The sequence below is a fragment of the Lepisosteus oculatus genome, chromosome 12 (genome assembly GCF_040954835.1).
Source record: "Lepisosteus oculatus isolate fLepOcu1 chromosome 12, fLepOcu1.hap2, whole genome shotgun sequence".
NCBI lineage: Eukaryota > Metazoa > Chordata > Actinopteri > Semionotiformes > Lepisosteidae > Lepisosteus > Lepisosteus oculatus.
In genome coordinates this window covers 19,721,517-19,749,132 of record NC_090707.1, presented here as the reverse complement: position 1 = coordinate 19,749,132, position 27,616 = coordinate 19,721,517, and the positions used below count along the sequence as shown (strand labels likewise).

The window sequence follows — 27,616 nt, the reverse complement described above, 5'->3', positions numbered from 1 at the left end:
CGACGTAATGCATACAGTATATTTGGTTACAGCATAATTTTCCTTTTCTAAATCCAGCTTGTTTCTGTCCTAGTTGCAAATCAACCATTTTATTCTGTGTAATAATGCACTTGGCATTATGTTCCTTAGTCCAGAGAGGAGTTTTTTTTTTACCAGGCCAGCTGTTACAATTATGAGGTCACTCTTCTTTGGCAATGTGAGAATAATTCCATTTCTCCAATTATGAAGCACTGTTTGTTTCTTCCATAACATGAGGCACAGATTGGTAATTGTCTAAATAAGACCATCTTCCCTCTCTTTACCATTTTTTAGTCATTAAAGTGCACCAGGTAGATTCAATTCTCAGAACATGTCCACGTTAAACTTTGTTACCAGTACTTTCTATCTGTCCTTAATTTTACATTTTTCTGTAATCTTTGTGATGCAACATCTTTACCACTTGTCAATTGAAGTTTCATTTGTCTTTAGGCATTTGTAGTGTTATGCCACATCTGCTCCATGGTCCATTGGTTTTCTGCCTCTGACATTCATCACATTTTAAGGAAATTCTGTGCGCTTTCTTTTTCTTTAGTACATTGTCACTCTTCCTTAATCATCACCTACAGTACATTTTTAGCCTGTCTACTGCAATTTTCTTTGCTCCGTTCTTTTATGTCAGATCCGTGAGATTTTATTTTGGTTAGATCCTAATGAATGTGATAGACAGACTCTACTGTATATGTAGTTTTTGGCCAACAAAATGTGGCTATTCTGTATACTTGTTATTTTTGTTTTTTACCATTATACTTAATCAGCTAGTTCCATTTAGTTCTAGCCTTTCTGATGTCATTGGCTCTCATGATGTTTGCTGTATTATTTCTGTTGTAGTACTTGTTTCACCAGGTTGAGCTGTAGACCCAACACTGAACCTTCCTCCCTTATCCAGGTTTAGGAAGGCATGACCCTAATAGACCCAAGGCAGAGTGTGTAAAAGCTAGATGCTATTTTTACTACTCATTAATCATACTGCTGCATTGGTGCTTAATACTCATGACACATGTAATACACGAGACATGGCAAAAACAGCTTGTTTACAATGAAGTTAGAAAAACTGTTTAGGAAATTTAGGGCACTTGTATATATAATGCAGAAACAGATTACTCCATATATTTGTAAAAGCAGACAGTGTAAATGGGAGAAAGGAAGGGCTAAGTTAATTTATCATGATCTTGGTGTACTCTTACTATGATTTCAGCACCAGCTGAACCAGCAACACATATTTCTCAAGCTTCTGGATGTCTCCTGTCAGTTGCAAATAATTTCTTCTTTCCATGCAACCAGCTGTCTGGCTGGCTTAAAGTCCAAGCACAAAACATTTCTCCAAGTAAGGCATTACTGCACATTGTGGGAAATAAGACACACCACATTGAGTTGCTATACAGTCCTTTGGGAGGGAGAAGAGATTTCTTCCTTTAAAACAGGTGTGTAATAAAAAAAAAGTTTTCCCATGACGGAGAGGTTAAGATTCCTATCTGTAGTTCAATACTGTTATTTATGTTAACATGTTACAATTTGGTAACTCACATTTTATTTCTTTTAACTGCATGAACCATAAAAACAACATGTAACAACATTTCTCATAATTTTAGTTTTCTTTGCTAGATGTTTTTTTACAAATTACAAATTCAGAAATATAAACTATTACAACTTCGCTATTACAAGTTTGAAATATTCAAAATTAAGTTTTGTTTACTTTTGAGAAGGAGGTAACCAGTCAGAGACAGGTTAGAGGCTGGCCCTTTTATATGTATTTCCCTGTTTCTTTTTGACGACTGTAATAGTGTGGGAGTGGGCGGAGCCGCGGTGAGCACTAGTAAAAAGTAAACGCCCCTAACTGTGGGCTGGAAGCACTGGTGTGAGGTTAGCAGGAACTGAAAATAACACAAAAAGGGTGAAACATGAAACAAAAAGGCAAAAAGAAAAGTGTACCTCTGTGCATCGCAACCTCCAGGCTGGGCTTACCCTATTTAACGGGGTCCAGCCTGGGAAAAAGAAGAACTGCTAGCACAGTGATAAGCAGACTGGACCTACTGTATCTTATTTAGCGGGGTCCAGTCTAGTAGAGCAGGGTGTGCTCTTAGTGTGTGAAAAATGTGTGCCTGTTCTGATAAAGTTACGTGATGGAACAGGCAAGAATAAAATGTGAAAAAGAATACTCCCCTTCCCCTTCCGGTGGTCACTCTGGTCGTCCCTTCGGAGGGTGTCCAATGTGCCTTTATAGGACCTGCACAGCTGTGGCTCATCCTCTAATAACCGGAACAGCTGTGACTACAAAGGCTGTGACTTCCTCCAGGGCTCAGCCTGCACACTGGGCACACCCTGCGTAATGCCACAGACAATTGATAATGATTTATATCCATATATTCATAATCACTGTTTTGTCCAGTCACAGTGTGCTGGAGCCTAACTCAGCTGGGTTCAAGGCAGGTTACACCCCAGGTGAGTGCCAGTTGCTCACAAGATGCACACATACTGGAATCAATTTAACCAATTAACCTAAACAGAATGTCTTTGGACTATTCCAAAGAGGAAACTGGAAAGAGAGTCAGAAACCCAGGTGGCCATGGCTGGAACATACAAACTGTACACAGAAGTCACCCCTAGCTGGAGTTGACCAGATAGATCCAGCTATTGATACAGCCCTTGACCAGGTGCAACGTTTCACACCTTGTTGCCAAAGAAAACTTTTTTTTTTAAATGCAAGATGAAACTATTGTTTTTTTTCTAGTCTAACCAGTTGTCCACAAAAATGTAATACAAAGTAACAATGTAATCAACCATAGAACTAACTGACTGTGGATACATTTTACATAGCAAAACCACAATCACCAACATTTAAAACAGTGGTGTGTAACTTTGATTGTGAATATACTCAATACTGTATCTTTTATAGGTAGCTTTGAACAGTCAATGAACTAATATCTGAAAAACATATTATAATAGTTAAACATCAGTTGGTCCACTAAATCATTGCTGCAACAAATAAACATTAGATCATGCAGCTGTTAAGAGCAAAGAAAAGGGTTTATCTGGCCAACAGTGAGATATCCTTAATTTGCAGAAATGTTTAATCAGCATGTATTTACAAATGCCCAAAGAAGCAAAATCTCAATTGTCATTTTTCTGGATAGGAATAAATGATGATAACCAGACATTGTTACAATGAAAACTTCTGAAAAGAATGTCATGGGAATAGTATTACATCCACAGCAACTTAGTGTTTAGTTTAGATAAAACATGACTAGGAAAGAAGTGAAGCCAAGAAAATAGTGATAAGTGAGATTCATGCCAGAACCTAACACTATGCGCATACCACAGTGGTTTTTAAAACATGTATATGTACAGTATATGAACAATAGCCTTATATTAAGGTTTTTGACAACTTTTCTCAAATATGTATATAGTTTTACATTACGATCAACCCTTTCATCCCTCTTTCTGCGCCCTCAACCCAACATACATATGCATAATTTGATATAAACTCACAATTCACAGATGTTGCCCTCATGAGTTAATGCTGTTGCGCAACACGCAAGGGGTAGCCTTAAAACTCAAGCACGTAAAACCCCAGTGGCTTGTGGCCAATCAGATAGTGCCACATGGAAATTGCCTGTCAAAGATAGTTGATTACATAATTCAGAATCAACAATGGCCACAACATAGGGCTTTTACAATTTGAGCCCTTTTGGAAAACTGCTTTCAAAAGTGTTTTTTCCAAAACAGAGCAACAGCAAGACAAAAATAAAATACGTGAAGATGGGAGTACAAGGAAGATGGATCTCACAAAGCAGCTCTCCATCCTTCAGACATACTGTACAGTATGTCTAAATTCTACCTGGTAGCCCAGACACATGCGAATGTAAAGGCTAAATGATAATGTGGAATTTTTCAGTTTCTCTGCAGTTTAAATGTGTTTTCTTTTTTCTTTTGTTTTCAGCATGAAATAAACCTATTTACTTGTTTCTCTGCAGCCTACGCATGCTGACACAGCCACCCACCTGACTCACACCTGAAGAAGGCTCCACGGCCGAAACTTTGTTTTCTTTCTTCCTTTTTTTTCAGCACGGAATAAACTTATTACTTGTTTCTTTGCAGCCTACGCATGCTGACGCAGCTACCCACCTGATTTATTTCAATATTGTTCATTTTAAGTACTTTTTCTTTTTCAACAAATATTGTTCTTAATGTGTTCTATAAGATCTTCATAGTGTCTAGATTTCCATACATGTATGTTTCTATTTTGAGTTTTATTATTTGGAAAGCATGCAAAGGACATGCTAGAATTGCTTTTAATGCAGATATCTTTTTACCACAGACAACTGAAAAAAAAATATTTTCAATATCTAGGAACTTTTGTTAAGTATTGGCAAGCAAAGCGAAAAATAAAAAAAACAGTTGTTCTAAATTTTGTCAAAAATAAAGACCAAAACTCCAAAGATCTTGCACATAAATGCATTTTGACAACAGCAAGATAAATGATTTGTACAACTTTAACATTTAAAAATACTAATATAAGAAAACATGACAATTTATTAACACATTTCCCCTTTTCCACGCAGATCTTCTTAAAAAGACCACCCACTGTGTGCGTAGTCTTTTTATTCCCATTTCTGTTTAGTTTCAATAAAAAAACAATACTTCCAGCATTACTGGAATGCTGTCTTATACTCCACTGGATGGACGGTTATGTGGATTTATTGGTAAACCTATAAAAGTCCTTGTGAAAAAGAAGAACGGACATGCTCAAAAATAGAAATCCAGTAAGATAGTAATTGGATTTAATCTTTTATTAGTGACTTTAGTGAAATCAACCCGAACCCAAAGCTTTACAAAACGATACACTCACAGATGCAACCATTCAAAATGCACACCAAAACTCATATCCATGGTAAGCTAGTTAAGTTGTACTGTTGTATTATTTAGCATGCTGAATTTAGTTTTTCACTGCCCAGAAAATACAGTTAGGAAGTATTTGTGTGCATTAGATGGTAGTGAAATGGTAGCTTCATTTATTCTGTTGTACTACTTCTTTAAAAACACTTAAAGGGGAACTGCAGTCCCAATTTCTCAGACCTATAATTACATCTTGGTAACAAAATTAATTTAATTAATTGGCAGTATTTTACAAATTCACAAAGCACAAAATAAGCACAAAATCCTTAACTTTGTGAAAGTACTGTTATGTTGTCACAAAACACTGGTCCCGCAATAAGCAAGAACGAGTTTTTGTGAGAACTGAGACATAAATCAGCCCTTCCTGCTCACTAGTCACTGTAATGACTAATGTAATGCGATGTATGTGAATAAGTAAAGGCTGTGTAGCATTTTGCTGCAGAAATCTTCCAATGTCATCTGCATGCAGAGTTGACAAGTAAGTAGTATTTGTCAGCAAAACTGAAAAATACTACTTAAAAAGTAGTCAGAATAAAATAGCCAAATTAAAAAGTTGAAAGCAATATTTTTCTTGGATTAAAATAGTTTTATTCACAAGCCTACTTGTTTACAATGTAATAGGCCTGCTTCATGTCACTGGAAGTTTTATTGTTTTATGACAGATAATGATGGCAAAATGACAGTGCATACCTGGAAGATTGGTCTATTTTGTGATGTAAACTGTGTACATTTTACTTTCATTGTGGTTTGAAATGCACTCATCAATGCCATTTTCCTCTCACCCCAAAATATAAAAAATAGCTTTGCACTTTCACTTTTATACAGTGCCTTCATATTCACTGTGTTAAAAAAAACATTGTTAGCACATTGTAGGAAATGAAAATGTAATCATTCAATTAGGAAAATGTAAAGGTAGATATTCAGTGCTAAGTGAAATGCTAGGTGTTCAAGTATCCTTGAATAGAGAGGATTTTGTACAATTAAAAGAAAATCCATACTAAAGAACCCACTAAAGAACTAAAGAGATGGGACTGTGGTGTGCAAATTTGATATGAAATAATATTAGTTTATATTAGACTTGATATTACCAGATTTTTAGAAGGTATGAGAGCTGAGCTCTGTGTGAAAACTGTAAATATTAAGAGTAATAAAAAAATAATGTTAATGTTAAGCACTAAAACAAGTTTATGGTAGCCTTACAGCACTAGGGCCCTGGGTTCAATTCCAGACTTGGGGTGTTATCTGCATTGTGTTTGTATGTTTTCCTTGTGTACCAAAGACATACTGGTAGGTTAATTGGCTTCTGGGATTAGTGGCCCTGGTGTGAGTTGGTGTGCATATTTGTATTTGTATCTGTCTATCTGGAGATTGACTGGCGTCCCTCCTAGTGGGAGCTCCTTGGGCGGAGCAGTGGCTCTGTGGCTAAGGATCTGCGGCTATGACTGGAAGGTTGCTGGTTCAAATCCCACGGCTGGCAGAGGAATCCTACTGCGTTGGGCCCCTGAGCAAGGCCCTTAACCCTAACTGCTCCAGGGGTGCTGTACAATGGCAGACCCTGTGCTCTGACCCCAAGCTTCTCCCTGTCTGTGTGTCTGTGTCTCCATGGAGAAAAGCTGGGGTATGTGAAAGATGAATTCCTAATGCAAGGATTTGTATAGGGCTAATAAAGAAACATTAGCATTAATATTACATTATTATAGTGTATATGTCCCATCTAGCCTTGTTTGCATTGCTTGACAGGATAGGCTCCAGCTCTTCCACAGCCCTGAAATGGAAGAAGATTTTAGAAAATGGAAAGATGCACATTTATCATATCTTCAGGTACAAAAGTAATACATTTACAAAAATATTTTTTGAAAGCTGTCTATGCTTGTTTTTCTGAAGAACTTGCACTGTTTAATCTTTGCCTATTTAACAATATCTGATTTTTATATACTGTACCTTGCTTAATATTAACCCTGGGAATTCATAACCCTTGTGGTTTGTGAAACTGTAATTTACAGGAGACTAAAAATTTTAATGCAATCAAGTGACTGATTTAATGCAATCAAGTGACTAAACCCTGGTATTTCACTATTTAAACATTTAACTTTTTTATTTGCTAAAAATGTGCATTCTAGAATCTACCTAGAAAAAACACAAACTGCAGACCTCGGTGTATAGTCATGATTTATTTTTGTTAATCTCATGTAGGAAGTAGATACTATATGCATTTTAATCTTTTGATTTTAAGCATCCAGACTACATCACTGTTTTTAAATTAATATTACTGTTACACACATTCAATAAGATAAATAATCAAAATACAAGAAGAACATGAATAACATAAGTAATCAAAAACATAATTTAAAATGCCAAAATATTCCTGTGAAGAGACAAAAAATATTTTACAGACAGGGAGTCCTTCTTTAATAATAGCTATTGTTATACTCTGGGGTATATAGTCAGATTAAATAAATGAGGCATATATTGCAATTATTAAACCAGGTCATGACACCACATTGTCTTGCAAGTAAATTGTAATAATTAGTTATTACACATTCCCTATTTCCAGAAAAGACAGAAATGTAATGTAACACTTGCACAGTGAGGTAGCAGTATAATAAATAATGAACCTGGCAGCAAACCTTAAAATATTCATTTATATTTACTTACGATCATTAATGGAAAAATACAAGTTTTGCTTCTATAATTTAAAGTTATATAAATTATTTAAATTAAATGTATAGAACCGAGAAATAAGAAGAAATACATATTCTAAAAGCTATAAGACCTTTCCTAAATTCTAATCAATTCTAGAAAATGAGTTCACTCATAGTTCAGTTTCTAAGTCAGCTGGAGGATAAGACAACTCCACCAACTGGTGGAAAGAGTTCTCTGAGAGAGTGTGTGGGGTCTCATTTATATTGTGTCATGATCACACCTTTTTACTGTACCATTCCCCAAATTTGGCTTTTTGGTTACTAAATATGTCTGGCTATCTGGCCCCTGGCCATTGTATCTGCATTAATTGACAGGAAAACATAAGAGTCAGTAGGTCTCCAGTCAGTCTGACTCCAAAACATTGTTTTGCCTTAAAGATAAGAAAATAATGACAGCTGTAATTAATATCTTGATACCCTGTTTCACAGAACAGTACTTTATAAACTAAAAAATAAAAAGTTGATTTACTGGTTTTAAAAAACAGTTACCAAAGAACATGCAACATATAAAACAAATATTCTATATTTATTTAAGTGACATGTATCTCATCATCATCATTTTCTAACCACTTACTCCTGGTGAGGGTCACAGTGGTAACAGGCTGAGCAAAGTAGACTATGTAAATAGCAGTATTTCGTGTAAGAATAAAAAATGTAAACAAAGTATAGACTTTGTTTTCCTTTAACAACAGTCTCCAGCTCCTCCTGAAGGACTCCCCGGTTATCCCAGGCCAACTGATAGATAAACTACCTCCAATGTGTCCAGGATCCATCCCAGGTTCTCTTTCCAGTGGGACCAGCAGAGGCACAAGCCAATTCAACTGTCTTCTCTCGATATAGAGGAGCAGTGACTCTTCTGCAAAGTATTCCCAGCCTCCCGCACTCCTCACCCTGTCATGGTGAGTAAACCCAGCAATCTTACAGAAAAACTTGGGGTAGCTGTTCCCCTTTCATCTGGAGAAAACAATTCACTCTTTTCCAGGAGAGAACCATCACTTCAGACCTGAAGGTGTTGACCCTTATCCCAACCTCTTCACACTCAACTGGAAACCTCTCTAGTGCACACCCGAGATCACAGTCAGAAGAGGCAAAGAGGAAAACATCATCTTCAAACAATAGAGGTGCAACCCTCATACTAGATACAGTCCACACCTCAGCTGTGTCTTGATATCTGTCCATGAAGATTATGAACAGCAGAGAGGGCAAGACACTCCCTTGCATGTTCCCCACTTTGAATGGGCTCAACTTAACATGAGGATTAAGAAATGAATCTATTATGATTAAATCAGAGCTTCAATTTAAGTTTGATAAGAGTATGGCGGTTAAGGAGGAGGTAGCAATGTGGCATAAAAGTGAGCATTTCTGCCCTGCAGTGCTGGGGCCCTGGGTTCAATTCCGGACCCTGGTTGCTATCTGCATACATGTTCTCCCCGTGTTTATGTGGGTTTCCTCTGGATACTCCAGTTCCCAAAGATTGTGTCTATTAGTAAATTAAATTGCCTCTGGGTAAACTGATCCTGGTGAAAGAGGGTGTGTGTTTGTGTGACGGACTGGTGTCTAGTCCAGGGTCTGCCGACTCTCTGGTGACCCAGAATTGGATGAAACGGTTAGGAAATGAATGGATGGTAGTAAAGGATGCTGAGTATGTTTTGGTGTTGGGACAAACTGCAGATGTTATTGTGAGTTTGTTGAATGTGTATAATCCACCAGAAAGAGAAAAGTAAAGAAATGACATTTTTGAGAAATTAAACTAAGGATAACTATTTTAGATTGTCATTTAAATTTAACAATGAATTGAACTCTGAGGATCACATCAGAATTAGGATTCTTAAATATTTGGGGCATTCCAAACTAATATTAAAAATTTTACATTTTATGAAATACCACAGAAAATTTTCTGTGCTGGTATTGTGGTGCAAAGACTATCGGGACCACAGAAATCTTTAAATGTATTCAATCTTCAGTCCAACATTTATAGTAGCTAATATTTTTTCTAAATAAAAAAATACAGTGTTTAAATAAAGTATTAGTGGTTAACTGAACAATTCCTTATTTCAAGATAAAGATTTTATTTGAATATTTAAGATTCTAAGGGGTAACATAGGAAACAGTCAGAGCACTTACTGTACAGTATAAGACGGAAAATTATGAATGTGTGGTATTTTAAAAAAGGGAAAAAGAGATTAATGTTTAGAGAGATGAAGGATCTTTTGACAGAGCATAAGAACATGGGAAAGGAAATGACAATGTCTGATTTGAGGGGAGTAAAGGCAGTATTAGTAAGTAAAATATTGAGAAAGCCCTGTTACTTGTCAAATAGAAATATTATGAAGGTGGTTCAAAGGCCTCCAAGCTTTAACTTTCAGACTTGAAAAACAAATACAAAAAAGTCCTGCTCTTCAAAAGTACAGTTTACAAGACTACATAAATTGTGATGGGAAGTAGTAGCTTACAATAGCATCATATTTCATCAAGAGTCAATACAACGTACTGTACATGAAAGAAAGTACAACTGAATACATTTAAAAAAATAAATTAATCTAAAGAGACAGCAGATCAAAATAAATGATCAAAATAAATCAAAATAAATGACCCCCGCTGTGGGGTCCAATTTGCCTGCATAGTTGGCCACAATGCCTGTGAATTATCACTATTGTGAGATAAGTATCACTATTTTTTTCTCTCTTTATTTCTTGCTGCTTTTCTATTAGAAAATAAATATTTTGTTACTGTTGTATGTCAACATTATCTTTATAAAGCCTAAAGATAAGTTTTCTGTATGATGGATGCTATCAGAATAAAAACATTATAACACTAATATTGGCTAACACTATAACACTAATATTGAAAATTAAAACAATCTTAGTAATGTTGGTAGATAAACCTGTTCAGCTTCTTGATAGGCTGCTTTGAAATGTTCCTTTACTTTTCCTGTGCAGCTGTAGCCAGCTGGCAAAAGTCATTACAGTATTGTCTCCTGTTGGTCAAAATGTCACATTGGTCCCACAGATGTCCAGTTGGACTCAGGTCAAGAGAAAAAGATGGCTATATGAGACCTCAAAAAAGTCATGCCATTTCAATGCTAGTACTGTGTGGTCTTGCATCAACACTTTTAGGCGTAAAAGACTAGAAATCCTTGGCCGAAGTACTTAATCATTAAGGGTGGCTCCGATATGCAAGGCCTATTAAAGTAGATTCTTCTCCACATTGTTCTGCATCTACTGTCCTATCACTAGGCTTGAACAGTGCAATATTCAGAATAACAATAACCACATTACCTCCTGTCAGGACTGTCAAGAACAATTTGGCATTCTTCGGTGAAACAACACATAGCAACTCTCTTTGCTTCCATCTGAAATATTCCATGGTCCACAGAAGATTTAATTTTTAGATGAACTTGCAAATTGTAACTGAAGTCATGTTACTACGTTCCTCACTTCACTTGCAAACATGTTTAAGCAACTTGTCCAAATCTGTTTGATGCTGAAACATGAACCTTTTGTGATAAACTGAAAATCCTGGAGATAATTTTATATAACTGGGTTTAAAATTTAATATATCCAGTCTAATTTTTTAAGCCACATTTCCAACATGTAAGCAAGATGCCTTTTTTTAATCTTAGGAATATGGCTCACTATGGCTCACACTATGGCTTGTTCTGGCAAATATTTCACTCTCTGTACTGTGCATAGATTCCAAGACATTAGTCTTGACTTTTGAGGTCAGGAAGGGAATCTTTTCTCTTCTGATAAATTTCACCCTTAGTTATTTCTTGACCCCTAAACAAGAGAAACACGTTTTGTTTATACAGTTTTAGTAATTAAACTGTAAAATATTCTTCCCTTTAGGATAAGGAATTCGAAGACTCTTTACGCTGATATTCCTTGTGATGTTATACCATATATTGTTTATGATTATGATTTAGAACAGCTGGGATGAAAGTGGCCTGGTTACCATCATCCCTCCTGAACTTCAGTAAAAAAATTCCATTAAATGCATTTCTACTACTATGTATTTACCGCATTAACATATTGTTTTATGAAAGCAACTGTACAGTTATTCTTGAGGTAACTAAAATGGAATATTTGGATTTCAACTAATGTCATAAATTGTTTTTAAAGATTCATATGAACTGAGTGATTACTGCAAGTAACATGTAAATTTAAAAATACAATGTCGTAGGGCTGCACACATCATCAGAAGTTTTGTTCCCTCATTCTGAATTGCAGAACAAGGTGCTGCACATACAGTACCTAGAAAATTCATATATTTTGTGGTGTAAATTTGAGGTTTTACAAGTTACTTTGTACATTTTACTTTTATTACGGTTTGAAATGCTGATTCTTTCTAACCCCAGAAATATTAAAATAGCTTTGCAGTTCCCCTAAAATATCAAAAACATTTGATTTTAGATAAACATTTTGATTTTTTTAGGTTTACACACTAATTGCACTTCATTATTTAATATAAGGATGACAGTAAAGTAAAATATTTTCAATATTTACTTACTGTAATGTGCTTTTGAATATTTCTATGAAACTGCACATTAATAGTCATTAAAATATGAGACTGAAAATGAACATCTTTCAATGTTCATCTTTCAACCTTTGTAAAAAATACAATTCTGAAGTATACTTTTCTCTGTGCCAAAGGTTACATTTCTTTTTGTAACAGTTGTTCCTTTGTTCAAGATTTTGCAAATAAACTTTTCCTGCTTCTAACATTAGAATGTTAAAAAACCTTCCCCTTGCAATATGTACCTGAATACATCTCTTACAGCATTGCTGTACTTTCCTTTTGTGCTAATTATTGTGCTATTATGGCAGTCAAAATCTTCCCTTTCAGTTTTCCTTAAGTAGGATTTCTTATCAATGACGCTCTATAAATATAAATTGATCACACATTGAAAGTATTATTTTTGTTTTTTATTTGAGATCTAGATCACAAAAGTCAAGACAACAAAAGACATTTTTCCAATTTGTATTTTTTGGCTCCAGAAAAGTAGTAGATCTAAACCATTGCTCTGTTTGTCAAGATTTAAATTTGTGTTGATTTTTGGCATCATTCACTTTTAAACTGTACATCCTCAACTCCTTGCAGTAACTACAGATGTTCAGCTTCTCCTTACCTCTAGGGCACCCAAGCATTTTCTTGCAGGATTTTTTTTTTCTGTTTTTTTTTGTCTGTCTCTTATAGACACGGTTCTGACATTCTGAATAGTTAAAGATAGTGATGGTCAGATACCCGGGAAGGAAGGGGACAGTATCATTTTACCAGTTCCATAACTAAAAAGCCAAACACGATTGGTAGAGAACTTTGACCATTTCCAATGTACTTAATAGACCAAAATACAATGTACTAAATTACTGAATGCTAGGATAAAAAGTTTGCAGTCTGCCTGGGGGTATGGGGTCGGATGGGTATTTTGAAGCTGAATAACAACAAAAATGCATTTGTTTGAATAGGTAAATTAAATAGGTTAAAATTAAAAGAAGTAATAACAAAATATATTATATTACACATTTAAAAGTAGCATCTCAAAGTGCCTTACAGAAGGCATAAAAAATAGTTTCTAATTTCATGTTTTTAAAATAAATATACAATTCAAAAGGTATTTAAAGTTTCTCTTTCGAGTTATATATTTAAAAAGGTTAGAATTTGCAATTTTCTGCATTAAAACACCAGAGTTGTACATAAAAAACTCAAACATAAATAGGTGACAAGAAGTTGTAATGTATATGTTCTGTTTTTAATCAGTTTATATAATGTTAGTTACCAGCTACAAGCTGTTGAATCTCTTTTTTCACTACTGTGAATCACTACTTAAAACTGGCATCTTTTTTTTTTTGTTTTTGACATGTTTATTTGATTTTAACAACATGTTTTTAAAGGTACTGTTTATAATATATATTTATAATTAAATTCTCAAATAAAATTATCTGTTTTCTAATTCCTATTGATACATAATTGCTTATCATTTTATATACTGAAAGTAATTAACAATGATAATTCTGTTGTTGTTATAGAAAATATTGTTATATATACTGTATACTGTACATACATTACTGTCACTTATCTCATTTGGAGTTGTGGTAGCAACATACTGTAGTAACAACATCCTGTCTCAATACTCAATAATGTTATAATTGTATTTGTCACTAGTATGAATGCACTACAATTAATGCAGGAAAGAACTAATGGGTTAAATGCTATTTCATATTGAAACCATAATGTCTGATAACAAAATGCAGCAGTTTTACAGAGAAGTGCAGTCCTGCATCAGATTATCCAAAAAAATAAAAAGCAATGCCATGCTGAATGCCGTGACTGTACCTGCACTATATCTACAGATACCTTGCGCATTCTAGATGGTTGCATCAGTACGGTACAGTATTCTCTTTATATCATTTAATTGATTTGATTGCAACACAGTGAAAAATATCTGTTTACAAATTAAAAAAATGCCAAAGATATGCTAAATATGTGTGCTCTCCCACATGCGAGTACAGTGGGAGATAGACTGTACAGGATTCTATATAAGATTTATGATATTTGCATCTTTCACTTCAAATATAGGAAGAATTATGAGTCAGGATGAGCATGTGGTTATGATTGCTGCCTCGCAGTGCTGGGGACCTAAATTCCATTCCGGACCTGGGGTGCTATATGTGTGGAGTTTGTGCAATATGTTCTCCCTGTATTCTGTCAGGTGCTACTCCCACATTCAAAAGACTTACTGGTAGATCTTAATTGCCTTCTGGGATAATTAAACCTCATATGAGTGTGTACGTGTTTGTGTCTGTGTGGGTCTTGTGACTGGCACCCCATTCAGGGTGTATCCTGCCCTGTTCTCGCTGCTTGCTGGGATAGGCTCTGGCTCCCCTCTGGGGTAAGTCTCTGTGATTCTTTATTGGATAAAGCAAAGAATGGATGATGTAAACAAAACTTGAAATGCCAGTGATCTTCACTAGCTGTCTTATTTTAATGCTAACATTTAAAAAAATAATTTAAACCAATTTCTGGCTAAACCTTGCCGTAGTGCCACACTGCAGGCTGATAACATATGTTCAGGGTTGCCTGTTCTTCCACACAGTGTGCAGCAGGATCTTTCAGTTAGCTCCCATCTATGGAGGTTACTTGGAGTGGGCAAGATATCATAGACTGAGCGTGATAGAAACTGAATCCGCAAAGACTCAAGTTTCCAAATGTCAGTACATGTTAACTGTCACGGAATCCGGGGGCTAGCCGTGGAGAGAGACCGGCGAAGCAGAAGGACCCTATGCGTAGCAGTAGGAACGGAGCAAACACGGAGGTTCGGTCTGGGCTCAAGGTATCAGGTGGAGTCAGAACGAGACATAAACCCTCAGGGAGCAGACGTGGGGTGACCTGGTGAGGCGAGTCTCTCGACAACTGATCCCAATGCCAAGTGAGGAGAAAGGAGAGACCTGGAAATATAAAGCCCCAGACAACAAGACACACCAGAAGAACAAGTAAAGCACAGGAAACTAGGAACAGGACAGAGCAGGAGCGCCCTCTGAATGTGGTGGTTGTGACAATAACTTTCTATCTGTTGTTTCCAATCTAGTACAAGCTCCCTGTTTTCCTAACTGTATCACTTTCAAACTGTGAACCTCTTCTTATTTCTTTCTTATCTCTTATTGAATTAAGCTGCTCTCCTCTACTTTTTTTTTTTACTTACTTGCAAAGCCCAGACCTTGATGACCAACAGTTGGCCGTCCAATAATTTTTTGGTACTTCAGTTGGCTTTCTGCAGATTCCACTGCACTTGTTGCATTCCATTTCCTGCCTGACCTAGTCTATATTCTTACTTTTTTAATCCTTTCATCTTTCGAGTCACATAAAGGTACCACAAGTCTGACTTTTGTGACCTTGAACTCCTCCACCAAGCATGAAACAGGAAGCTGTGACCACAGAAGCCATTGCAATAATCCATGTTGATAAAGCCAAACTTTAAACTTGCCTGGTAGACCAGTTCTGTCAATCAATCTCAATCCCTCTAGTGTTTATTTCTCCACTTCTCTTGTATTAATTATATCTTTTAGGGTTGCATGGAACAATTTCCCTAGGCAAGTTGTCTGTTCATCAGCATCGAAGGAAATGAAAAGTCCAGATCCACATGAACAAGATAGCTGTTTTACACGCTAAGAATCAGCATTAGGTAGGAGTAAAAACTAAAACATTGACATGTCTACTACTTTAATGTCCTTGACTTTATCCATATTATTACGCTAAGTGTTTTCTTCTGGATTTATAATTATTTTTTGCAATTTTATGTGTGCTTTTTTGTATCCTGACTGGATGTGATTATTAGTCACTTTAGAAAAAGCAGCTGCCAATTTGAGAATTTGCCAGAAAATGAGAATGTTTCTCACATATTCTGCAGTCCCTCTCTGGAGGCCCATTTTGAAAACTCTTTTCATAAAGACTTGTTTAATATTGAAAATTAATTCTCAAGCTCATATCATAGGGGACCTCTGGGAAACACAAACAATTTCTTCCGGCAAAGACGTTTAAAAGACTATTCAGAAAAAAAGCAAATGCAAAAAACTTTCTTAAATGTTAAAAATAAGTTAAACCACAAATTTAAGCATCTGCTTGTGTTTTTTCTCCTTTAAAGTATTTCTACAGTGGTTATTAATAGGTCATCAAGTTATCAAGCACGTAACACTTGTAGCAGAAATAGATCATTCAAAACAGATATTAAAAATGAAACAACAGTGAGAAAACAGAATCAAAATTTGGTTTAATAACCAAGTTTCCTAAAAACAAAATCACATAACTTTTTGTGTTATTGCAGTGAAGCTTGGCAGTACCTCTTCTGTTGACTTCTTTTGACAGCGATTAGACTTCTCAATAAAAAATTAATGGGAGATGTTTTTAATGTTTTTAATGGGAGATGTAGTCTCATGCTGTTTGGCATCTTCACAGAAGTTATATCTGAAAGTGTATAAATCACCTATACCCAAAAGTGCTCTATTACAGGACATACCCACAATCACTCTCTGAATGCTTACTGTATGTGACAGAAAGAACTGACAAAAATTACTGAATATAATTATAGATGGATTTACTTGGGTGGTAGATTTTCAGAAGAAAAAATAACTCAGACTTTAACTCAATCAGCACCAACATGCAATTCTAATTCTCTGTCCCACATAAAAGTGACTGGGAGGAATTCCGGGTTATAGCATTAAAATAACATTCATTTGCTTTTCAAACAGTAGCCACTGACCACTTAAATAGTATATGGACACATTTACATGGTAGACCCTACAGGGACATTTTATAAGTGTGAGTGACACTTTGTCCAAGATTATAGAACCTCAATAAAAGATGTGTAGAGTAGCCCAGTGGTTGGAGAGTCACCGTGAAATATGGGTCCACAATATGGCTATGTCTTTCATGAAGTGCACCTTCACCCCTTCTCCTGTACACATTCTCATAGGCCTTGGATATCATATTGGGAATCCAGTTGGTTAGGTGCTGCTTTGACAGGACATGATCCAACACCCTAGAATCATAATAGATGGTCAGTGTAGTGTATCACCTGAGTCCTTTATACATAAAACCTGTTGAAAGTCAATGTCAATTACAGCCTGAAGTTATAACACAGGCCAAAAGAGAGTGGAGAGCTCCTCACAAAGCCCCAGCTTTTATTTCTCTCCAGGGATTCCACATCTGAATTAATGTAAAAGGGCAGTTCAGAGAGAATACTGCAGTGTATTTGTAGATACAAATACAGAAAATGTAGCTGACTGCAGTGTTAGTGTACTGTCTGACTACAGTTATTATTTTCTACTTTCTGTTTTATTCATGTTAGTTTCCACTTACACTAATTTTTTAGGAAATATTATAGCTGCTTATTGAATCCTTGCTCTGGAATACCAATCATGGAAACTATTACTGCTTTGAAGCCATTCAGAAAAACAAGGGATTAACTACATAAATTATACAGTATCATAACTTTAAATCAGGATTCAGCCTAACTGGCTTAGAAAGCTAAAGAGATTTAGCTTACATTACAGCTGGGTGAATTACATGATTGGAGCAATTTATGGTTTAATTAGTAAAAACGAATCCAATTCACATATTCACGACTCATTGGACAGTTAAAGCTTTCTATAGAAATGGGACTTTCCAAGACATGGATTGCAGGCCACTAATTAACCACTTCTACATGCCATTGATAGGTCATGTCTCCTTAGTTGGGACTGTACTGTATGTCTCTACTGCTTTTCTGATTTGACAACACTAGCATCTGTTTGTCCATTAATTTTCCAACCATTTCATCCAATACAGGATCAAAAAGAACATACACACTCCACACAGATAGCACCCAAGCTCCAGAATTAAACCCACATCCTCAGCACTGCAAAGCAGCAGTGCTAACTACTGTGCCACCATACCAGCATGTATCAGTGATTAGCATTATTATTGACCAACGGGTCATAACAATAATTCCATAACAGACATGTAAATATATGCCAACACTACCAACAATATGTAATAAACATAAATGTATGATTAACTGTCAGATTGTACGTCCAGTCCTTCATTTTAGGGACAACAGTCAAGGACTAGGTTGCAATCATGCATACCAGATAAAAGAGTAAGCAAATTAGCATGAAGTAGCAGCATATGAAATATACTACATATACTAAATATGTACATAATCATAATTGTCTCCAATTAAAACTGGAAGCAACATACCAGCACTAGGATCAAAAATAGGATTGAGTATTAGATGTTTTATAAGGTGAAACTACTCTAATCGTGTTTTATATAAATGTACTATGTCACTAACTCTTTTTAAGAACCAACAAAGGTTGTAAGAAAATTAAAAAATATTTGGTGGGCAATACATATCAATGGCTGTATCTATGTCAACTAATGCTGCTTAATTTTCTAATAATAGACTTTAGTTTAAATACTGTATACTGCCTTAAAATGAACCCTGTTATCCTGTTTCCTGAATCTAGCATTGATTTGTTAGACCAGGCCATGTTCTCATGCAGAACAGAGTATTCTGTGCTATTAAAACAATAGCCAATGACTCGACAGCTATAAGGCATAAAGTTACATAATGAATATCAGTTTAATAAAATATTAGCTATACAATTCCATGGGGGACATTTGTTTTTTTTTTTCAATATATGCACAATCATACTGAGAAAAATGGAAAATTGCATGTAGCACCACTGTGTGGGGAGAAATGTCATGCCTGTTATCTTCCAGGAACTTGTGTGGTAAAAACAAAAGACTGGTGCCAAGTATTCAGTATATTAATCTAGGATTTGGCTGCTTTCTTAAACTTTGTGTGAACTTCACCATTTGAAATTGTAATGCACCACTCTTTAATGGAAACCTGTATCTCTGTGTTTGTATTTACAGTACATCTTTGTTGACCTTGAAAATAATACATACTGTAAATTTGATTTAAAAATAACACATTTGAATTTCTAAAAAAAATATATATATTTTTTTTTAGAAAAGAAAGTTTGAAGAATGGTTATTTCACGTCACCCATTGAAAAAAAGTGAAACTTATAAGATTCCTTATAGGATTTTTAACTCTTCATAGTATTGTGCAGGGGAAAAAATGGATGCACATGACTCATGTAAACATTTAAAAAACATGGGTCTTATCCTATAAACATTGCTTCAAATTAATTACTTTGACTTTTGTAGAAAGCAGATTCTCAGATTTCAGAAAAAAGTGGGCTGGAATTAAAATGATGCCAAACATCTTTTTTTCTCTTCCTATTTAAGGCTGTAGACATGAAAAGAGGGCTTGGTGTGTATTATTCTAGGCCTGGTGTTTTGAGCTAGATGGTGCTACATTAAACTGCATTTCTCCAATAGCATACAGAATCTCATGTCTAATTAACGGACATGATGAGCTGTGTGCAGATTTTGGTGTTTTCCATCTTTGCAGTTCTGCAGGTTTCTTTGGTGTGGGCACAACAAAATGGTAAGTCAGATAACTTTCACCAAAAAGAAAATTACTGAGGCTCAGAATTTAATTAGTTGATATTTTTTGTGTATATAATATAAGAAAAATTGAGTAAAAAAGCATCAGAGACACAAGATTCTGTGCTACAGAAAATGACTGAGAATAATGTATTACTATGTAATAACGTTTAGTGCATCTTAAGGGGCATCTATGAACTTAAGGGTTTATTATCATTTGAAAGAAAATTGTGCAATTAAATGCATATTTTACTATCAAGCACCTATAATTTTGTTTTTGTGACTGCATTGTGTAGGTAGTCATGTCACACACTTTGCAGATCATACACCTTTGTATTCTTCAAGTAATAACTACAAATTTAGATGTAGTGCAATGACATGTGTACAGAACATACAGTATATGAAAGACTAAAACATATCTATACTGTAACTTTCTTAGCTGTGAGGAATTAATTTATTAAATGTTCTATATTATTGTTATATATACTGTATGGAGTCCTGTTGGTTGCATCTTACCCAAGCTTCCCAGTACTTCCTATTTGAATCCTTAGTTTATAGCAACAGGATTTAGTGTATTAATCATTATTTGAACTTGAAATACTTCTTTGGTTGTTTGTAACATACTGTATGAGCATGCCTGTGACTTACATACATTTGGCTGTTTTAGCTGCAAAGAGAGCTTGTTCAACTTGGAGCAAAAACAGCATCCAATATTTGAAATATAAGTAATCTTAAACACAGACTATAACAGGTACAAATGTAATGTAAGTGTAATACAACTGGAAGACACTTGTAGTAGCTGTTACATGATTTTATCAACTGATTTTTGTATCATTCTGCAGTAGGTAATTGTTCTATCATTTTTAATTTTTCTAATTCTTATACATGGAAAGTGAAGAAGCTTTAATCATCTCAAGAAACTAGTATTTCAATAGCTTCTAGAAATCAAATTAATGTATTCAGTTTGCAACAGTTTTCTGGGAACTTAAAGAAACATAACCCATTACAGTTACAAGTTATTTGTGGAAGGAATTATTTTTCTGTTAATGAGTAGTAGTGAAACATTATTTTTAAGAGGTAGTAGTTTAAATAGTAGTTATGCACACACTTTATAACTGTAAAAAGAAAATTACAGTTAGAAGATACAATCTTTAAAAATATTTTTAAAAGCAGTCCCTCACACAAGTATCTTGTAATTGTAACTGACTACGTTTATAAAGGACCTATCTCCAACATAAAACAACACACCAGAACAGGCAGATGTGTGAGGAACTGTTTCACAAATTGAGCTATAGAGGAACTTTAGGAGCTTTAGAAAGCAGAAAGTAACAGTAACAGTAACAGTAACAAAAATGGTACACCAGGACAACATCACAGGACAACTCTTGCCACAGACTCTTTAAGAAACCAAAATCAAACTAAGCTAATTGTTGCAGAAATACAGTAACAGTAAATACAGGATTTAATGTATCATTTTGTCTACAGATGTAATTGTAAAAGTGACACAGAAAATAATACATTTTATGTAAAAAAGGTAAATGTTGCTCTTTATACATAGATCATAACATATATGGTCTGCACGTTTTTCTGTAAGTCACTTTTGTCTTGCATTGCAACATGTCTTGCATTACAACCTGTCTTTAAACTCAGTCCCCAGCCAGATACAGTTAGTTTTGAATAGATTCTTATATTGAATAACAGTTTGCAAGTAGGGCTTGGTAACATTGTTAGAATAAAAAGAAATGACCATGTCAAACTGGAAACTGGATTTTGCCATCAATAAAGTAAAGCAATAGTTTATTGAACAGACAACATTAATCCTTCATCTTCATGGCCATTACTCAGGCAGCCATTCACAGCAATGCCCCCAAAGCTGCTGCAATGTTGTGTTAGTGATCGATAATATACTAAGAATACGTTATTTTGGAAATCCATTTTTTTCATAACAGACTTTTTTATGTAAGGCACTGTGAGTTTTCTAATACATTTATCCCCAACTGATTTCTGTCAGCTAATACAGAAAATATCAAGGTTTTGTTAGTTTAGCTAGCAGTATGGACATGACAGAAAACAGCTGTTACCTTATAAAAAAGGCAAACAATCCCAGTGGGCTAAAGGGTAAATTCTTGCATGGAAACTACATAATATTTCTAAAAATTATTACAAGTAAAACAGTATTATATTTCAATTTGAGTCTTCTGGGATAGGGCAGATGTGTTTTCAAGTGTTATAGAAGTAATAAAAAGAGCCTGTATGTTTTTTGAATACATGTCTAAAAAACACAAGCATGTATTCCTGTTTTAGAGTGGCATGGAGACTTGGTGTTTCTTGTAAAAGGTGTAATTAATGTAAAATCAATTCACATAGTTCATTATGAAGATCCATTTTCATATTTTAGAAAGATTTCCTACTATCTGATTAAACAGTGGTACAGTAGTTCAACTTTTGCACAGTGAGAGTGGAACAATTAATATTAATAAGTTTGACAAGTAGTCAAAAATAAGTAGATGTGGGTAACCTTAAATTTGTTCCTTGTAACAAAACTGTGATTTAATTTATATGATACTGGGGATGATTATTTCTTAAAAATTAAAGTTCATATTAAGATTGTCATTAATTTATTTTCCAGATATACAGACTGCCAAAATCATTCACCTCTCTTGTTAAGAACATTCAACAGTTTTCCAGCTTGGTTACACTCTTCAGCCCTAACAGCTATACCAAAGAAAGCTCATTTCATAGAATTATCTCAACATTTTATTTTAAATAGCATTTAAGTCCACCCTTGTGGCTCAACCAGTATAGATGTTTGTTCAATGGCATTTTGAGCTCTATGATCCTGGATTAAAGCCTGGTATGTATTTCTAGCAGACTGTGAAAATGATTCTCCAAGTTGGTACACAATGAACTGAGCATTTCTGAGGGTAGGGTGACATTAGTTGGCAAGTGCCTATGGGCTGTCAGTGACATAATGACCCCAGTGACCAGCCTTCCAGGTGCTTGCGGTCAGTGACGACTGAGTCATTGCTCAAAATGGTGCAGAGATGCCATACTGCAGGTTAAACTAGGTTTTTAGAATGAAGAATTCTGAACCTTGGGTGTTGTCTGTATGTCCTCCCAGTGGTTGAATGGGTTTCGTCCAGGTGCTCCTGTTTCCTCCCACAGTCCAAAGACATAGTGAGTGGTATGTTAATTAGCTTTTGAGAAAATTGTCCATGGTGTGAATGTGTACTGTACATGTCTGTGTTTGGCCTGTGATAGATTGGCATCACCTGTGACCATAAATTGAATGAAGAGGTTAGCCCTTTAGTGCTTTCCTGCTCTTTTCATACTATATGTACAGTATACTGTACGCGAGACAAACAATTTCATTAAATACAAAAAATTGATAATATTTTTGAGACAGGGTGTGGTTAATTTGTTATTTTATGGATGTGCCATCCTCTATACCTCATATTTTCCCTTTAATAGGCTTTAGTTTTAATTGTTGTTTTCTTTGTTTTAAAGCAATTTGAATTAGAATGTCTGTTTTTTAGTCACAATGCTGAAATGTGGTACTGTTTATTTGAAACATGTTTGCCCATGATTGATACAAATCAGTACTAATGGGTATTTGTCACAGTTTATTGTTTTTCAAAAGAAACTGTGAGTGTAAACACATGGAATGTAATAAATATTTGTAACTATAATAAAAACATGAAAGCTAAGTTCTTATACTTGCTAGAATGACCATCTTCCAGTAGTAATACAGCCCTAATGTGCAAGATTTTGTGCTTTCACAAATACTTTTACCTTTTTTAAGTAATTTTAAGTAATAAGCCAGTTTAGCTTATTGTTAAACATTTCTTAGAATTGTAAAGGAATTCTAAGTATTTTGTAAGCATTTTGAATAAAATAATTAAAATTGACTGTGTTTAGAAAACATCACTTTATCTACTGAGTGCCATGAGTAGATAGGATACAGCATTACAAACCATATTCAGTCAGTTTACTGGAGGTCAGATTTAAGTACAGTTGACTAATCAAATCTAACCTATGTGTCTTTGAGACGTGGAAAGAAACTGGATTCCCCAAAGAAAATTGACTGGAATAAGGGAAAAATATGCAAACCCAAATCAGATATCATCACATTACAGAACAGAACCCAGGATCTAACAGCTGTGAAACATTAGTGCTAACTGCCATGATATTGTTTGAAGAAAACTTCACTGCTGAAACTAAATAATTTCCCATACAAAGACGTCAGATACACTGTTATGAACTGTATTTATTTTATTATTTTTATGCTTGTCATTCCCAAGTACAAAGAGGTTTCCAATGAGTGAAAATGTCATGTGTTATGGTCATACCGTAATCTGATGTAGAATGAATATAAACATAAAAATTCAGTGTGGAACAAGTAAATACAACATAGTAATGATGACAATGACTGTAGAAAAACATATACAGTACTGCATTTGCACAAACATGCAGAAGAAAATAAAACTAGCTGGTGAAATCTAACTAGGACTGACTAAGTAGTGACAGTGTGGATTTTCTGCATGGAAAGATGTGAGCCTAGAAATAGAAGACACAACGTCATAACACTGCAATTTGAGCATTCATCGCTCCTAATCCTCTGGTTCCTGTCCATTAACTAATTCTTAATCCAACTACATGCATTGCCTTGACTGCCCAGCCACCTACAAGTACAAAATTAATCCTTCATGAAGACCATAATCAAAAATGTTCTGAACATCTAAAAGTACAATGCCATATATTCTGTTTGTATCCATTACTGGTGTTGCAGTTTAAACAACATTTATAACTTTAAAAGGATCTCCTTTTCTAAATCCAGATTGACTATCTCTTTGAGTTGTATTGCCATACAGATGGTTCCTACAGTATTAATTGTTTCTATAACCATGCATGCAATAGACTTTTCATTCAATAGGTAATACCCCTGTCTCGAGAGGTTTGGAAGTTTTTTAATGGTCTACTTATAAGATCTCTTGTTTCTTGTTTTTTGTAGAATTCATAAAAAACATCCAGTCCTTGGAGATTTTATTATTTATGTGCTTTTAGTTCGTGTTACACTTCTAACTCTTCTATACTGGAATTTCTTTGGAATAAGTACAGTAGGAAGCTGTGTCAGCATGCATAGGCTGCAAAGTAACAAGTAAAAGGTTTACGTTTCGGCTGTGGTATGCTTTCTTTGGGTGTAAGGACCCCACACACCTGAAGAAGGCTGCACAGCCAAAATGTTGTATTTCCTTTCTTCTCTTTTCAGCATGGAATAAACCGTTTTACTTATTTCTTTCGAAATTTCTGTTAGTTCATCTTAAGACATGCTGTCTGCTTATTTCTGGTTAAGCACCTCAATCACATATTCTTTTATTATAATCACTTTCCTTTTCCTGATGTTATACTGTACTTAAGTGTTTGAGGTACTTATCAAGGCCATTTGTTTGCCTTGTGATTATGGTAATAGCATGAAAAGCATAGTTCAATACAGTACATTAATTCCCTCTAGTAGTTATTCTGACAATGTAGGTAAGCACCATTTACCATGTCTACCAGATCAATTCAGGTGGTGTCATTGTTGTTGTTGTTTTTTCTTTGTGAGAGTATTTTAAATTACCCATTAAACTACTTCTTCATGCATTCATACATTTGGATTTAACTATATAATACTGTATATGAATTAGTAGGCTGTGTGTAACCTAACCCTAAATGACACCACTCTTTGAATGCTACAGTATATATGCCTCATCCACATACAGTGCATTCTGAGAGCTTTGATTAATCAGACTCTTTGTACATATTCTGTAGTATGAATGGCCCAATAGATAATAAGTAAAATATGATAAGATAAAAAAGCTAGTAATTAAAACTTGTATTTAATTTTTAAGCTAATTGTATTTACTGTATATGAAACAGTGAAAGCTTTCAAAGCCTGTAAATATAGTGTCTTTCAAATGTTCAAGTGTTCATGTTTTGCTGAGTGAAATACAGCAGTTATGACACTTTGGATTAACAATTTATATTATATATGTATATAAACCTACTATACACAAGCAAAAAAACAAAAAGGAAAATGCATAATATGAAAGGAAAAATAAATTTCTATATATTGAAAAATCATGATGGTGTAAGTATTCAAACTATTTAATGTGGCAAAATAATTTAGCAAAATAATTTAAATTCATTTAAAATAATTTAATAAAATTACCTTAACAAACTACACAAGCAGGGCAGTGTGCAATATCAGTGATTCACATAAGTTCGTTAAAAAGTCTCTCGTGTAGTGAATCTCAAGCAAGAAATTAACCCTGAAGACCAAGGAGCTTTCAAAACAACTCTGAGATAAAGTTGTAGCAAAGCAGAGATTAGGAGAAAGGTATTAAACTACAGTATACTGCTTAGATCTGGTTGCCAAGGATAAAACTGGCTAGGGATAAAACTGAGGCTAGTGATGAAAAAAATACAATTGATGACATTGGATAGAATCCTATTGATAATCTGTGGAGAGACTTGAAAATCTCTGTCCATAAGACGGCCCCAAACAATGAGTTTGAGAAGATCTTCCTTCAGGAATGTGAAAAATTGCAGCAAGCCAGTGAACAAAGTTGGTAGAGACTTATCCAAAAATTACTTGTGGCTTTAATTGCTGCAAATATTAGCTTTTAATATATATTTAGTTTATGGATCTGAACGTATATGCAATAAATGTACTTCAGTTGGTCCTCTTTAAGTTTTGCTGACATTTAATTTAAATGTAGTTACTGCACCTTTTGAAGTCTTCAGTTGGAGCACTCAGGTCTTTGATAAAATACTAAGTTCAAAAAATGTTTATGTATTTTAGGAATGGTCTTACAAGTTACATTACAAAGAATGTTTTTTGAGTGCATAGGCATATGTTATAGGTAACTGCAAAGGTGAAGATGGAGAGGAGAGATACATAAGACAAATGCACATTTTATATTAGTAACAATATTGTTATTAGGAAATGATAGGATGATTATGAATTAGGACAGCTTGGTTAAAAATTCCTAAGCTTCGTGAGGAACTCCACATAATTCTTGTGAACACTGAAATTTTTATATGCTTTAAAAATAAAAATTCCATGCAATTGACGTTTACAGTATCATCTGATTTTCAAAGGAAGACCACAACTTTTCTTAAACATTGGTATACTAAGCAAATAAAACATTGGTACTACTAAGCAATACTGCAAGGCTCCTGTAGACAGGAAGACTCTTAAAATCTTTCAGATCTTCATCGTCTTTTATGGACATTGAAGAAGACTTTCAGAACTGTGTTAGGTTTGCAGAACACTTTACAAAACAAAATGAAAAAAAAAACTGATTTCTAAAATCTGTTTAGTGTATCTGAAAATATAATAAACTATGCTCTAGAGAAACAAGGCCGGACAGGCTTTGTACAGTATGTCATCTTTCCAGTGAACGGCTTGCAATGCTATATTTGGAAACTGAGCGCCTTTAAAATCAACATGCTTTGACAGGTTTTCTTCACCAGTTGATTGTTAATATAAGTTCAGCCTTTTAACATATTTTAAATTGCATTGTACTGACAGGGTCTTACATTTTCCATTTCAAATATAGGGCCCCTCTGAAGAGGGGTAATCAGTTGGTTATTTAAAAAAGAAAGAGATCACTTTATTGGCCATATACTGTACAATTTCCTGTATTAGGAATTTATCTTTTCACATACCCCAACTTGGTCTCCATGAGACACACTCATGGGAGAGAAGCTTGGGGTCAGAGCACAGGGTCAGCCATTTATACAGCACCCCTGAAGCGGTTGGGGTTAATTGCTTTTGCTCAGGGACCCAACAAAGTAGGATTCCTCTGCCAGCCGCAGGATACGAACCAGCAACTTTCCAGCCACAGGCACAGATCCTTAGCCACAGAGCCACCGCACTGCCCAAATAGTATTTATATTATTAAAAATATATAAACTAAAATGCTCTTTAAAGGCTACAAGAAATGT

At 34.8% G+C, this 27,616-nt stretch overlaps 1 protein-coding gene across 1 annotated transcript in view; it reads left to right on the top strand.

Moving 5' to 3' along the window:
• Positions 1-19,432: 19,432 nt before the first annotated feature.
• The window catches only part of LOC102697758 (collagen alpha-1(III) chain-like), a 66,757-nt gene continuing 58,573 nt past the window's right edge, over positions 19,433-27,616 (top strand). The window contains exon 1 of the mRNA XM_015358976.2: positions 19,433-19,625. Coding sequence (XP_015214462.2) covers positions 19,547-19,625 — 79 coding nt within the window. The 5' untranslated portion in view covers positions 19,433-19,546. The remainder of the gene's footprint in view (positions 19,626-27,616) is intronic.